Source organism: Notechis scutatus, chromosome 3 (genome assembly GCF_049901735.1).
Source record: "Notechis scutatus isolate UNSWTSFEM ecotype Mainland chromosome 3, rNotScu1.2, whole genome shotgun sequence".
NCBI classification, from domain to species: domain Eukaryota; kingdom Metazoa; phylum Chordata; class Lepidosauria; order Squamata; family Elapidae; genus Notechis; species Notechis scutatus.
The window spans coordinates 41,899,644-41,914,598 of record NC_142011.1 but is presented as its reverse complement, the minus strand read 5'-3'; the positions used below and the strand labels follow the sequence as shown (position 1 = coordinate 41,914,598).

The 14,955-nt window shown below is 36.5% G+C and overlaps 1 protein-coding gene across 1 annotated transcript; it reads left to right on the top strand.

Annotated features, from left to right (window-relative positions):
* The first annotated feature begins 224 nt into the window (after window positions 1–224).
* Window positions 225–11,071, top strand: ATP5PB (ATP synthase peripheral stalk-membrane subunit b). Its single transcript, XM_026675184.2, has 7 exons — window positions 225–303; window positions 410–458; window positions 1,614–1,759; window positions 3,018–3,181; window positions 4,565–4,690; window positions 7,041–7,220; window positions 9,915–11,071. Exons 1-7 carry the CDS (start codon window positions 273–275, stop codon window positions 9,984–9,986), a joined length of 768 nt encoding a protein of 255 aa, XP_026530969.1. The 5' UTR covers window positions 225–272; the 3' UTR covers window positions 9,987–11,071.
* The last annotated feature ends 3,884 nt before the right edge of the window (window positions 11,072–14,955 follow it).

Below are 14,955 nucleotides of genomic sequence, written 5' to 3'. Positions count from 1 at the left end.
CAGCATCAACGACATGCAGTCCTGCATTCACCAACAGATATTCCTGTCGAACTTTTTTTTTAAGCTCCGCGGGTTCCCCGCCCTCCCCTCCCATCTTTTTAAATTACTCTGTTGCCTTGGTGATAACTATGGTGATAAGCCCTGAGTCTGAGGCGGCGCTAAGAGACCACAGCGCGAGTCCGGTTTTCTCGCGAGACTCTGGTGACGGGGCGGCCATTTTAGTGCTGTGACCGGGGGTCATTGGGACGTCGGGCAGTGCTGAGGAAGGCGCGATGCTCTCTCGGTTGGCGTTGCGTGCCCTGGGTGAGTAAATGAGAGCGGGGTGGCCCAGGGGGCGTGAAGCCAGGAGGGGTGATTGCACTGTGATTTGATCTGCTTCTGTTTTTTTTCCCTCTCTCTCTCTCTGCAGCCCCGGCCGGCCTGAAGAGCTCGGTGGCTTTACCCTCCCTGTCATCGGGGTGAGTATAGCTGGGTCAAGGCGCTGATGGCCTTTCAAGGTGCTGATGGCAAAGACAGTCGGGCATCTGGGTCTTTTCTGTTAAGAATACCAGTTTGTTCCTGCCTCAAATGAACCACACGGCCATTTGTCCCATTTTTAGGAGGCAACTGGACTTTTTTGTTTTCTCTCTGAGGACGTTTTGCTTCTCATCTAAGAAGCTTTTTCAGCTCTGACAGGATAGTGGGGAATGGGAGGATTCCTATCCTGTCAGAGCTGAATGTTGAGAAGTGAAACCTCCTCAGAGAGAAAGCAAAAAAGTCCAGTTGCCTCCTAAAAAAAGCACCTTTGGGACAACTATGACCTGGATGACTGGGACACACGCCATATGAATATCATCAACATATGGGTGGCAAAGACCTTTTGATTGAAAGCCTTAGATGAAATTAAGGAAATTGCAATGAACCCTGAAGTCGGTCAGAGGCTCTTGGCCACTTTTACTGTGGTTTATACATTGTTGTGGATTTATCACAAAATATAGGAAACAAAGAAAAAAAACACCTCTGCTTTAGGTAGTTTGGTGGAATTGAAAAATGTAATTGAATTGCTCTGGCTACAAGTAATTCAGCTTTGAAAAGCGTACTGTGAAGGATGAGACAATTATTCAAGTCTCCATTAGCTATAAGAAAGATGGTCTTTGTAATGTTCTTGTGCAGACATAACTTTGCATAGTGATAATGAATTGATTTAAACATTTGTATTTCTCCTTAAGATGATATGTGTATTCATAGTATTCAATATGCAAAGGTTTTTTTTATTCGCATGTATGTCCCTTGAACATTATTGCCTGATTATTTTTAGTAAAATTATGGAACATGAAGCCAATATTGTATTTCTTTTGTAAAAGTTCAGTTGGGAAGTAAGAATTTGGGAAGTTATGTTTATATTTGCATAATCAGGCAAGGTGCAATGTACTTACAAATGTTTGAGAAATATTCTGGCTTCTCCCATGGCAAAGCAGGGCTAACAACTAATGAATGGCATACTATACTATGCAGATTAGGAACCCATATATTTTTTAAAATCACAAATGTGCTTTCAAATATCAAGAAAATAATATGAATTAAAATGGTTGGATTTCTTTAGCAAAATTATTAAATGACTTTTTAAATTACAGCATAATTCATGCATCAAGATCACTTCACAAAAGTCAGCAGCACTTGGTTCCAGTGCCATCACTTCCAGAGAAAGGAGGAAAAGTTCGCCATGGAATAATCCCTGAAGACTTTTTCCAGTATATGTATCCTAAAACAGGAGTTACAGGTATACCTTTGAAACTATTCTAGTATTTATTTAGTACACAATCTCTGATTTTTCAAACTATTTTATATATGCATTAGGGAATATTGAGGGCTTATTAACAGAGGGATATTTTATACTAATTACTGGCAGTAAAATGATAAATACTATGAATATATGATTTTATTTTTAAATTATGCATTTAAATATATTTGTGGCAAATGTACAATGAATTTACTGACAGTCTGGGGCAGGAGTCTCCAACCTTGGCAACTTTAAGAGTTGAGGACTTCTACTCCCAGAGTTCCTCAACCAGGCTGGCTGGGGAACTCTGGGAGTTGAAGTCCACAAGTCTTAAAATTGCCAAGGTTGGAGATCCCTGGTCTGGGGCGACACATTCCCACATATCAGCATTCTACCTTTCTGGGCTTCTACCCCAATATTTGCAGAAATGCCAAGGCATTCTGGTTTTCTAAGTGAATGGTATTCCACAGGGCAGGAGCAGGAATGGAGAAGATACGCTTTCTAAGTTCCACTATATAATAACAAGGGATGGGACCTGGGGCACACCCACCCTGTCTGAATTGGTGGGATGGTTAAATATCCTGAGGGAGAAACAGTCCTGCAATTTTTCTTTAAAAATTGACAAATATTTTTTATAGTTAGGTACCAGTGTATCAAGTCATTTCAAAGTTAATATAGCAGAGCTGTTCTATCATTTGGAAAAAGCCCTATTACAAGTTGATTCTATTATGATTGCAGAGGCAGTTTGGTGTAGTGATTTTAGCACCAAGCTAAGAAATGAGCAGTCTGTAAAGTCTAAACCTACCTTAGGCAAAAGCACAGTAAATAACCTTCACATTCTCAATCCTAGGAAGGAAGCAATGGGAAACCCCTTCTGAAATCTTACCAAGAAAACTACAGAAGCTTGCCCAGGCAGTCACCAGGAGTCAACACTGATTCATATAAACAGTAGTATTTTAGAGAAAGTGGTAAAATGATAAAGCCCCCGAAATATTACTTTAATTTTTGTAAGGAATGTTAATTAAACTTGCTTAACTGCTATATCTTGATGAAATTTTGTAAGAAAAAAATGACAAATTGAGGTTTGCACTTCTTTCAGGCTTATGTGACCTGCTTCAAGAGCAATAGCTTTTGTCACTTGCAGTTTACATACGGAGAAAGATAATGTGTACAATATTCTTGAGGATCATTTTAGCTCCTTTCCATTATATTGAGTATTTCTTCCCTCTGTATAATATTATATTTTGCTTATTGTTAGGTCCATATGTGCTTGCAACTGGACTGACACTCTACTTCCTGTCTAAGGAAATTTATGTAATAAATCATGAAACAATAAGTAGTATTATGATTGTGGGTTTACTAATCTATGGAATCAAGAAGTATGGTCCTGTTGTAGCAGCTTTTCTTGACAAAACAATGGACGTAAGTATAGTGCTTCAGTTATACTTAATTTAATAGCTTATTTTGTTGCTGATATATTCCCAGGAATATTGTAACTTAATATATTCTGCAATTAATAACGTGAAGCATTTTAAAGTGATCTTTAGAATACAGAATACTTTTTGGTATTTGCAAACACTATTATTGTAATAAATAGCTCCCAATGTCACTTTGGCCTTTCTAATTCCTATTTTAATTATTTACTATTGAGATTTGCTGTGGGCTGGTTGTGAATCATTTGCAGGAAAATACAATGCATTAATAGCAACAAAAAAAACAGTAGAATAAAAATGATATCCATCAGAGGCAGACCCCAACTAACATCGTTCCAAATCTTATCAAATATCCGGGTTTGTATAGCCCAGATTTGTATGGGCAAGCAGTTTGACAAAAATATCATATTCTATGTGTGTTTACACAAACTTAATTCCATGATTTTCATCCAGCTGCCTCTTAGATAAACATGTATAGGATTGTAACATAATCCTAATTTTTTATGTTATTCAAAATCATCTTGCATATAGTTCTTGGATTGCAGCCCCAATTGGAACTGTAATTTGCATAACTAAGAACGGCAGTGGTTAAGCATCACATGGCTACAGATAGCTGTTAACCCAAGGACTAACTGTATTTATTCTTAGTCTATGTATACTCATGTGCTGTTATATGTGAAATGTCAAGATTTTCAAGGAGGTAATAAAACTACCCAATAAAATCTCCTACAGAATTTAACATATCTGAATATTCTACTTAAGTGGGTGGGTGGTATTACTAGAACTGTTGTCCAGAATTAAGAGATGCCATTGGAGTGTTATTATGTGAGTCAGGATGATAGGCCTAGGTATTATTTATCTGTTCAAGTAGAGAAAAGTAAATGAAAACTGATATAATCAGCTGTTTAATTATAAGCAACCTGTATTCTTGTTTGCTGTTTAACTAATGGGGGAGGCAATACTGTCTCCTGTATTCAACATTATATGAACTGGGAAGTCTGCCGCATTTGTCTCACAAAATGAGAAAATAGGTCTTTAATGATTCTAGTTTCTTCTAACAAACCACTGTTCTGTGTATCATATAAATGAAACTGAAGTAACCATCTTTATATGCTTGGCTATTCTTTCTGGTAGAAGGAACCAAATAAGAGCAGTATTCTGCTTGTTAATGGTTATACCAGAATTCAATCTGAGTGCAGCCTATGATGTTAAATTGCTAGTGTTTGTCAACGTTTATCTGTAACTTCATTTTTTTCAAAGTAATAATTATAGTTTCTTTTGCCAATAATATTATATTAAAGTAAAATTGGCATGGAGCAAAAGATTCTGATTTCTTTTAGGATTAATCTGACTTATACTTCTTTCATTTTAGGATGAACTTGCTTCTTATGAGAACTTTAAAAGTGCTCTTATAAATAGATGTCAGGAGGGAATTGAGGAGGAGAAGAAAGAACAATGGAGACTTGAGGGTCGCCACTATCTCTTTGATGCCAAGCGGGTAAAGTAGGAAATGGGACAGTTCTAAAAAATGCTTTCAAACAACTCTCACAAACACTTTTCTTGTCCAAACCAGCAAGGGCTGACAGGAATTAAAATCCAAACTTCTGGATGTTATCAAGATAGCTTCCCTCACTCTAGAACACAGCCCTCTGGCACCTATTATAATAATGAATACATGGTTTCATTTTTATGATCATACTTGTGATTTATGAGACTAGTATTGAGTTAATACCTTAGTCATGTTATAACTGGACTGTTCTGACATACTCTGTATACTAAAAAGTACAACTGGTACAGAATAGTTTATCCAGGTGCCCTCTGCTCTTTGCACTTTATCATCTTACACTTTTTCATACAAAATTCGTATGTTTTGCTGTCCTATTTTCACACTTATTTTTCCATTGTGTTCCTTTGTGTACTTTTCTATGCTTGCTTTGACATCACCAAAACATGGACTATCATCACTTGTGTTTTTTCACTAGTTATATCACTTTCATTATAAACAATTAAATCAGCTATGCTATATCTATGCATGAACATATTTATGTTTCAACCACATACTAATTCATCCATCAATTGCAAAAGGCAGCTTTACTTGGAATAGCTTACAACCTGTGACAATATAATACCATCAATATCTGCCTATCCCAGGTCTTTGGAAAGAACTTGATAAATAGACAAAAATGCCAAATCTAATCTGAACATCTGGCTGACTGTAATGAACCAGTAGTAATAATAAGAAATTATGATGATAGCAACAACACCTGGTTAATTGCTGCAAGAAAATCACACAGACTAACTACAAGCAACTGCATGACAAAGTAGCAACAGTGGTGCACTGGAAGATCTGGAAGAAATACCACTTGTCTGCAAGCCAGAACTATTGGGACTATAAAATAGAGAAAATCATACAAAATGAAGAAGTTAAAATTACTCTGGCACTTTAGAATTCAAACAGACAGGCACCTGCTTCATAATACATTTCCAACTCTTGTTACTCTTGTTATTCTGGTGTGCAAGAAATACCATTTGCCTGCAAGCAAGAACTAGTAGGACCATAAAATAGGGAAATTAATAGACAATGAAGAAGCTAAAGCATTTTGAAACTTTAGAATTCAAACAGACAGGCACCCGCTACCCCAGAATTAACAATTGTCAAAAAGAAAAAGAAGAAAAAGCTGGATGGTGGACATGGTAGCACCTGGAAATAGCAGAAGAGAAGAAACTAGAGAAGAATAACAAAATACAAAAAGCACAAATAGAAATAGAAAAAAGAAACAAAAGTAGGCTTCTTGTGTATAATCCCAAAAGTTGCAACACTATTTGAACACAAATTGGCATTGACAGAATCAATTTGCAAAGCTTTACTTGGAACAGCTTACATCCTGCAACAATATACTACACACCATCAAGCATCATCATCTGCCTATCCCAGGTCCTTGGGAAGGATTCAGTAGGTGGATAAAAATGCCAAATACCAAGAGCACTTAGACATATATATCGCTTCATAGTACTTTACAGCTGTCTCTTAAGCGGTTTACAGAATCAGCATATTGCCCCAAACAATCTGGCTCCTCATTTTACCTCATTGGAGGGATGGAAGGCTGAGCCGACCTTGAGCCGCTCAGAATTGAACTCTTGGAGTGAGCAATGAGTTAGCTTGCAATACTGCATTCTGGCCACTGCACCACCATCACAGCCATCTCTTTTCATCCAGTTTCAAGAGATCCCTTTTCTTGACTTACAAGAACTTATTTACTGACCATTAGAAGTTACAACAACACTGAAAATAGTGACTTATGACTGTTTCTCACATTTGTGATCATTGCAACATCCCCATGGTTTCATGATCAAAATTCAGACACTTGGCAACTGGCATGTATTTATGATGTTTGCAGTGTCCCGGGGTCCTGTGATCATCTTTTGCAATCTTCTGATAAGCAAAGTCAGTGGGGAAGCCAGATTCACTTTACAAGTATGTTCCTAACTTAACAACTGCAGTCATTCACATAACAACTGTGGCAAGAAAGGTCATAAAATGAGACAAAACTCATTAGCCAACTGTCTCTTTTAGCAACAGAAAATGTGGGGTCAATTGTCATATGTCAAGGATGTTAAGGATAACATACTTGAAGAACGGAGATGTCAGAAATAAAAATCTGCAAAAAATAGCAAATGTTTAAATTTATCGTTTATATCTTGCTTTTGGAATATGGATTATTTTCAGATTGGTTGAATTTGTGGCTTTTTATGTATATTTACATTTTGTGTTTATTTATGAACCCTGAATATGTCACATATATTGTAACCCAAATAATAAGGAATCTCATGTTTTCTTGTAACTCTAGAACAATATTGCTATGATCCTGGAGGCCAACTATAGAGAAAGGCTTCTCACTGTATCCAGGGAGGTGAAGAAGAGGCTAGACTATCAAGTTGCAGTACAGCAGCTCAAGCGTCGTATGGAACGAGATCATATGATCAACTGGATAGAAAAAAACGTTTGGCAGAGTGTTACAGCCCAACCGGTACTTAGCAAATATTCCCTTACAGATGGCTTGTGGCCAGTGGTGGGATTCAAAAGTTCCCACCACCGGTTCTGTGGGCATGGCTGCAGGTGTGAGATCGCGCAACTCATGTGATCGTGCGCACATGTTAAAACAGTAAAAACTAAGCTACTGTACCTCTCAGCTGGTTAGCACAGCAATCCTCTCTGCCAAACAGCTGAGAGGTTAAAAAGAACGCAGGGGCAGGCAGGTGGGTGGGCCCAACTGCAGAGTGTCGGAGAGGCTCGGAGCAAATGGGTCTCTGCCACTGATCTTCAGCGCTACCGGTACGCCAGAACCAGGACGAACCAGTAGAATACCACCACTGCTTGTGGCCATTTTACTGCTGGAAAAGCCACTAGCTTTCCCTTTACTTCCATAGTGAAAAAATATATCTATCCAATTGGGTGATAGATGCATCTTCTTGATCTAAGAATTGATCTTTCATTTTATTGATTTTACTCTTCTGTATTTTGTTAATGAACCATTTTAATCAAAATTATTTATGTTCATGTGTACCGTATTGTTTCATATTCTGTGGTGTATATCTATGTAATAAGTATATGCAACATATTTTTAATGTTGCATATTCTCTGAAAAGGTTTTAGAAGAGGTTTTCAGAATATATGCTGGACTTGCAGACTTATCAGCTCATCAACCTCTTCATAAAGTTTCAGATTGTTCACTGATCTCCAAATACATATCAAAATAATTTAATAAATATTTCTTTAATAATACTGCAATAATAATAACCCAACATTTACTTTGGGGGGTTAGTATTGACCACGTTGGGGAACCCTCCTGTAAGGCAACCATGTCTTTTTTCAAGCTTCCAGAGACTGGAAAGAGACACTGCTGCATTCATGGTCACACAGAAGTCTAAAAAAATGTGGCTTGGCTGCTCTAAAGATATCCTACAGTTCTGAATTCCAGTGTAATTTTGAATTAGTTTCAAAGCATATATGTACATCTTTTTTGAAGTAAACAAGACATATAAACAAAAGCAACTCTTATTACTCATTAACACTTATTGAGGAATAAGCAATATTTTGGGACCAGTGGGAACTACTGAAATTTTAAGTGAAAATTATAAGCACTGTCACAAATGGCTGTCATGGGCTATAAATGTTAGCCTATAGACAAGTGCTATTTTACTTTCAAAATTGCTGTGTAATGTGGTGTTCTTATAAAGAAGAATTATATATCAACTTTCCATTTTGAAAATAATGGGCAGGCAGGAAAGCAACTAGATGCCAGACTACTTTCTCAGTCTTGGTTCTTTTATTTTAAATATAGCAAACTGTAAAACAAAGTACAATCTTCTTTACTGGATTCTCTTCAGAATCATTATTACAAAGTAATAGATGACAGTCCAGTATTTTATTTGGAAGGGAATAAAGACAAGCATAAACTGAGATTCTCATTCTTTAAAAGTAAAGGAAGCATGGGAAAAAGCTTCCTTTCTATATGTGTGTCGTGGTGACTTGCCCAGCTATTTTTCTGAGAGCCCGTAATAATATACCTCAAAATCTTCACCAATCTCCACCCTGTAGAGATTAGGAACTTCATTGTCATTCATTGTTAGAATGACAGCTATTACTTTTTAACCTATTTGTTAAATCACTCAATTGGGGCTAAGAACCATGTGGGTCTCTAAGCAAAACTGCTTTGTTCTTTATTTTGCAAGTTTGGCAAAGCATGGCTTATAGACTCAGCTAAGTATGAGTTATTCAACAAATCATGGTTAATGCATAAAGTATGTGGAACACCATTGGAATTTTGAGTGGGAAGTCTTTTTTTAATATTTCATTTTCTGTATAAAATTAATAGAGTGCAATTGTTTCTCTAGAAACCCAAAACAGATTTTACTTTAAATGTGTAGTTATCAACCATAACTTTTGTTTTTCCAAACATTAATACAAATGTAGAGAGATGTATTGATCTTAGCTTTTTTTAAAAACATTTTGAGATTAATCACTGTGTTTAGCGATAATTTTCCATTGTAATTGTGATAGAAAGGCATGATTAATTATGGCTTTTTCCTTAGCTCAAAATGGAGAAAACTCTGAAAATATGATATGGCATCCTTTTCCTTCATAAAATTGTCTTATCTTTTTTCATATCAGTCCATGCTGAAAAGATTACTTCATATAGCAACAGTATGCTTTTAACAAAATATTTTTATTCTAAATACAGGGATATTGATCTAGGGTAATCTTCATAAATCTTATATATCTACATTCTAAGATAGCAGAACTTTTGATTGAGAGGATTAGGTAAAGAGTCAAATATTTTTCATGATATCAATTAGATTATCTAGGAATGGGTTTCTTTATGTTACATTTTTCCTTCATGGACCTGTATATTTTATTTAAGAACCATGTATGTTCTTATTTTTTGTGCAGTTTTATATCTGATCAGTAGATGATCTTTCTTTTAATACTGATTTTTAGAAAGGTCAAATGCAGTTTAACTTCATTTTTTATTTTAAATTCTTAATTTCAATCAAGACTAAATGTTTTAAAGTTTGTGTACATTTAATAGTATGTAATTTGTATTTGTACAGAAGTCAGTTTTGTAGAATCATAAAGCTGCAGTGAACTGACCTCCTCCAGATCTTGAATATTTTCTGTAGGTTCTTTAAACTAAAATGTTAATTTCTTTTCTATATTATAGGAGAAAGAGAACATTGCCAAATGCCTTTTGGACCTGAAAGCATTGTCAAAATCTGCCCAAGCATCTCTCTAAGTCGAACATTAAGTTGAAACTTCCAAAATTGTACAATTTCTATCTTTAATTAAAATATATGTATCATGGTTTCGTTTATTCTGAAAGCTCCTTGAAAGGGTTCTTCTCCTTATATTTTCACCTCAAGTATTCAGAAAAGAGATATCTGCAAATTTAATCACAAAATGATATAAATGAAATTTACATTTGTTTTCTCTAATTATGGCTAATACTGTTTCACACACTTATAAATAATTCAGAAGTGTTTTGTCAGGCCTCTTCACAAACTTGGAGAAAGGTTTTCCTGTTTTAAGAAATTGACTTATTGTAGTTAATGCAACTCTTAAAATAGTGGCACATTGGTGGCATAGGATCGGAGTTTATCAGGTTGAGATTTTATGAAACTTCACTAAAGCTTGATATTCAGTAGATCAGCAAATAGCACTTTTTAAAGATTTAACACTGGTCTAGTAAGGTCTGTTAACTGCTATTCTTCAAATGGAGTAGATGTCTAACAGCAACCTATGTGATAAAATGTAGAAAGGAGGTGGATTCCTAGAAGGGAAAAGTACATTTAAAAGGAGTAAGAGGTTATTCTCACCAGATATTATGTGTGAGAGAAAGATGAAAATAATCCCTAATAATTCACAGAGTATATTGTAAATTAAGATAGTAGAATGCTCAGTTTGGCAAGATTTTTTCTATTGGTGTAAAACAAAGTACAAAAGAATCACTATATGTCAGTCTTGGTTTGGGACTGACAGCTTAGTACTTGGCAGCGTATGTTCAAAGTAATCTAGCAGCATTTATACCTTGTAGCTAAACAAGAAGAATTCACATGTTTATTTAATAGAGATGAAAATGTAAAATACAGGATTCATTTCTATAAGTTTATTTCACAAGATCCAGTAACTCAGTAATATCAAAAGGAAAAGGTAATTGAAAGTAATTGCAACTACCTATTAGATATTCCCAGGCATTCCTATATATTTCTAAATCCATTATTTAACATTAAATGTTAATTGTGTTCATATGTAATGGCATTTCTCTTATGGTCTGACTCTGAATAAAGAGCTACAATAATAAATGGGGAAGATTACCTTTGATGTGCAGTTCCCTGGACATTTTTATTCTGGACATATAGATGAAGGAATTTGTGAGTGAACTGGAATGTGAGAATACATAACTTAAACAAGATGGGATGTTTTAGAGGGAAAAGTTTCTTTTTTTTACTATTAACCACTATTTGTATCTTGATGAAAACAATAATATAAAGTATTTTAAGAGATGGAGAGGATTACTTTTGAACTTTTGAGCATTCCTTATATATCTTTCATGTAAGAACTTTATTTGTATTAATTTAATTTAAAGAAATAGGGAGTGGTAACATTTTAAAATTGAATTGACTGCAAAATACTGGTAATTAAATGGCTGGTGTAAGTTAGAGTCCTATAAAGATATTACTGGATTACTTTCAATAAAAACTAGCTTGTAAGTATTAATCTTACAGAAAGAAATGTGAGAGCAGTAAAGACATAAACTTGTAGAGGAATGTATTTCTAAACATAAGTAAAACCTCTGAATCAACCTTGGCCATAGGTTAGGGGTGTCAAAATCACGTTGTCACGGTGATACCACGTGGTGTATCAGGACTTTTTCCCCTTCGCTAAAAAGGGTAGAGGTGTGACCAGCATGTGACACATCTGGCCCATGGGTCGGGAGTTTGACAGCTCTGCTGTAACCCATTTTTAATGTTACATAGTTTTCAACATAATAATTACGATTGAACAAGAGGGGAGCTCCTATTGGAAATGTCCCAATCTGATTTTGTGAGAGGCATCAGTTGCAGTCCTGGGATTGGGAAGTGGCTATTGTTATCTGGGAGAGTTGTGGTTTTCAGGGATGGAGTTATTCAAACATCCAAAAGTCAAATTCGTTTCTTGAAGTTGAGCTTTAAGAATCAGATGGCTTGCTGATACTGTATTAGGTTTCCTGCTGTGTAACTACCTTCCTACCTGAACTGCTGGATGTCATAGATAGGTTAGAATTGAAGTTCTCCAGATCTGGAAGACTTCAATCTGCCCTCCTTCATCATGGAGTCAGAAGCCAACTGGGAGCAGATTTGTAGCCACCAAGAACTTTGCCCTGGTTATCAAAGGCTCATACTCCAGATACGGATTTTGTTTCAGATCAGTGGTGGCATGATCTGGAAATGTTCTTTTGCATTGGACAGGTCACTTCCTGTTAATTGTGAAGCTTTGTATGGGATTCCTTTGCTACAAGCAAGAGCATGTTATATTGATCCAACCAGGTACCCGATAATCCCCATTGGTTTCGAGAGGATATTGGGTTGGCTAAGAGTCCTCGTGCATAGTTTGACTGAAGTAGTTGTTACTGAAAACAGGCAAGGAACTGCAGCATTGGATCAGATCATGCCTATGCAGACCGTACATAGATTCCAGGGAGCCTTCTGGTTTTTCAAAAGTACTCCAGGAGATGAAATTACAAGAGGTGTAGAGCAGGGGTCTCCAACTCCCAGTCCGTTGACCATCACCAGTCTGCGGCATACCAGAAACCAGGCCGTTCAAACAAGTGAAGCTCCATCCTCAAGATGCAGGCAGCATATGAGACCACACCCTGTCTGGTCCATGGAAAAACTCCACGGAACTGGTCCCTGGTGCCCAAAAGGTTGAGGGGCACTGGCCTACAGGACTGTTAGTAGAAGACAAGGAGCAAATCTGTGTGAGGTAAAGGTTTACCTTGAGTCAACAAGAACCGTGAATGTAATATAGTTAAGATGACCCAGTTATTTCTGTATGGTGAAAGAGCAAAGAAAGCACCTGCTAGGCTCCTATAAGGAATGCTCTTGGTGTCTGTTGGATCAAGTTACTAGGATCTGCTTTGACTTGGGGGCCAGTTATACACCTACTGGTAGTATGGAGTTTATTATCTATAATAAGCTATCAGGGAAGAGTTTGAGTTGGTCCTGAGGAATTGGACATCCTTGAAACTAAGTTTGGTCATCAGTGTTTTAAGAAACATGTACCTCCTGGTTGGTGAAGGCCTGTGTGCAGATGGCATGTGGTTAAATCCATGTAAGGGTTAATGCAGGCTCAGAGGGGGTGGTCCTGCCAGTTCTGAAGGAGGCAGTAATTCACCCCTTCAAGCCATGCTAGAGAAATGGATAAATATTACCCATGCGCCAAAATTCTTGGGAAGATTGGTGAGAAAAAAAGTTGAATAGTGTCTTTGAAGGACCTTGGAAAGAAGTGCATTATATGGAACTCTTCCAGTCCAGACAGTACTTAGACAGCTTTGGGCATATTTTTGATGTCTTGTGGTTTTCTTAGATGGGGAAGTTCATTCCTGTTTACTCTCGATGTGTCAACAGTCTCCATATAAATAAATAGGGTATCCTTCCTTTCATTAATGAGTGGAACCATTAGATAATCTGTTGGAAGTTTTGTAGAGGTCTAGGTGCTTCTTATCTATGGCATTCCCCTAATCTACTAAAATAGTGACCATCAAAGAACAAAATTAAGGTTAGTGTGGCTCAATTTGTTTGCAGCAAACCCTTGTTGGCCTGTTGTTCATTGTAGCCTGCCTAACTAAATGTTCACAAAACTGCTACATGATAATCTGTTGAAGGACTTTATCCAGGATAGATATCAAGCTGACAGGTCTTTATTTTCCTAGGTCTTCCTTCCTTATTTTGAAAAGTGGGATATCTTACTGAAATGGATTTAAGATCAGCAAATGTTTTGCCCTTTCAGATTTAATAAATATTTGACAAACATCAATACAGATACACGTTGCAGGCAAAGAAATGTACTCCAAAATGATGTTTTCTTGACTGTCCCTAATATTCTCAGGAATCTTCCAAATACCAAAGTTCAAAAGTATCAACACTCTTTCTCTGCCTGCTTCTTCAAAGTCCAACTTTCATTTCCATAAAGCGTCACAGGGATATTTGCATGATTCTCATTTTTTAGGTATAGAGACATCATAGCATCAAAATATATTTTTTCCAAGGCCTTCATGGCTACTCCACTGTGTTAATCTATGGCATATTTCTTGACTGCTTGCTCCTTTGCTGTTCATGGTTGACAATAAAAGGCAGAGGCCCACCACTTTGGTATCTTCATTGCCAGTTATAAGGCATCTCAAAAATCACACTATGCCGCAGTGAAAAGAAAAGTAGACATAAATGACCACAGGATGGCAACAGTGTCCCATAGGAACATTCTCCTGTATACTACACTTGATGTGTTAAGGAAATCCAATGTGTTGATTTCTCACCCAAGTGGTGACAAGGGTGTGTCTAACCTATATCTTCCCACACCTTTTCTCTAGTAGAAAAAGAAATATTATCTTCTGAGTCGATTCTATGTGCTCCAAAAATCTATACCACCATTGCTTGCTTTTGTTCAGTTACTCTTTAAATGGCCTCACTATTGGATATCGAATAATGGAATGTCTTAGTTTTATTTGTGTATAGAATCATTCAACTAAATAATTGTGGATTTGGAAAAGATATAAGTATAATCTTTTCCAACCTCCTACAATGTGCAGGAAAACCTATTAAATCATCCTTAAGAGATGGCCATTTAGCTTCTTAAAATTTCCCGAGATGGAGAATCCACAGCTTCCAAAATAAACTATTCTAGAGTTAAACAGATCTTACTGTTAAGAATTTTTTCTTTATATATAAGCAAAATATTAGAAAGCTGCAATTTCATCCCTTATTTCTGGATTTGATTTCTGCGGTGGTGGAAAATAATTCTTGATCATTTTCTTTATGGCATCCTTGTATCTTTCTCAGGTCTTCCCACATTCTCTTTGCAGGCGTACAATATCCACTTTACATTAACCCAACATGAGTGAACTCAAATACATCAGTTGTCAGAGTATTAAATATTTTAGCCTCATGTGTTGTTTCACTTCAGGTTATGGCTTCGTATATGCTAGATCTGTCACACCTAATTTAGTT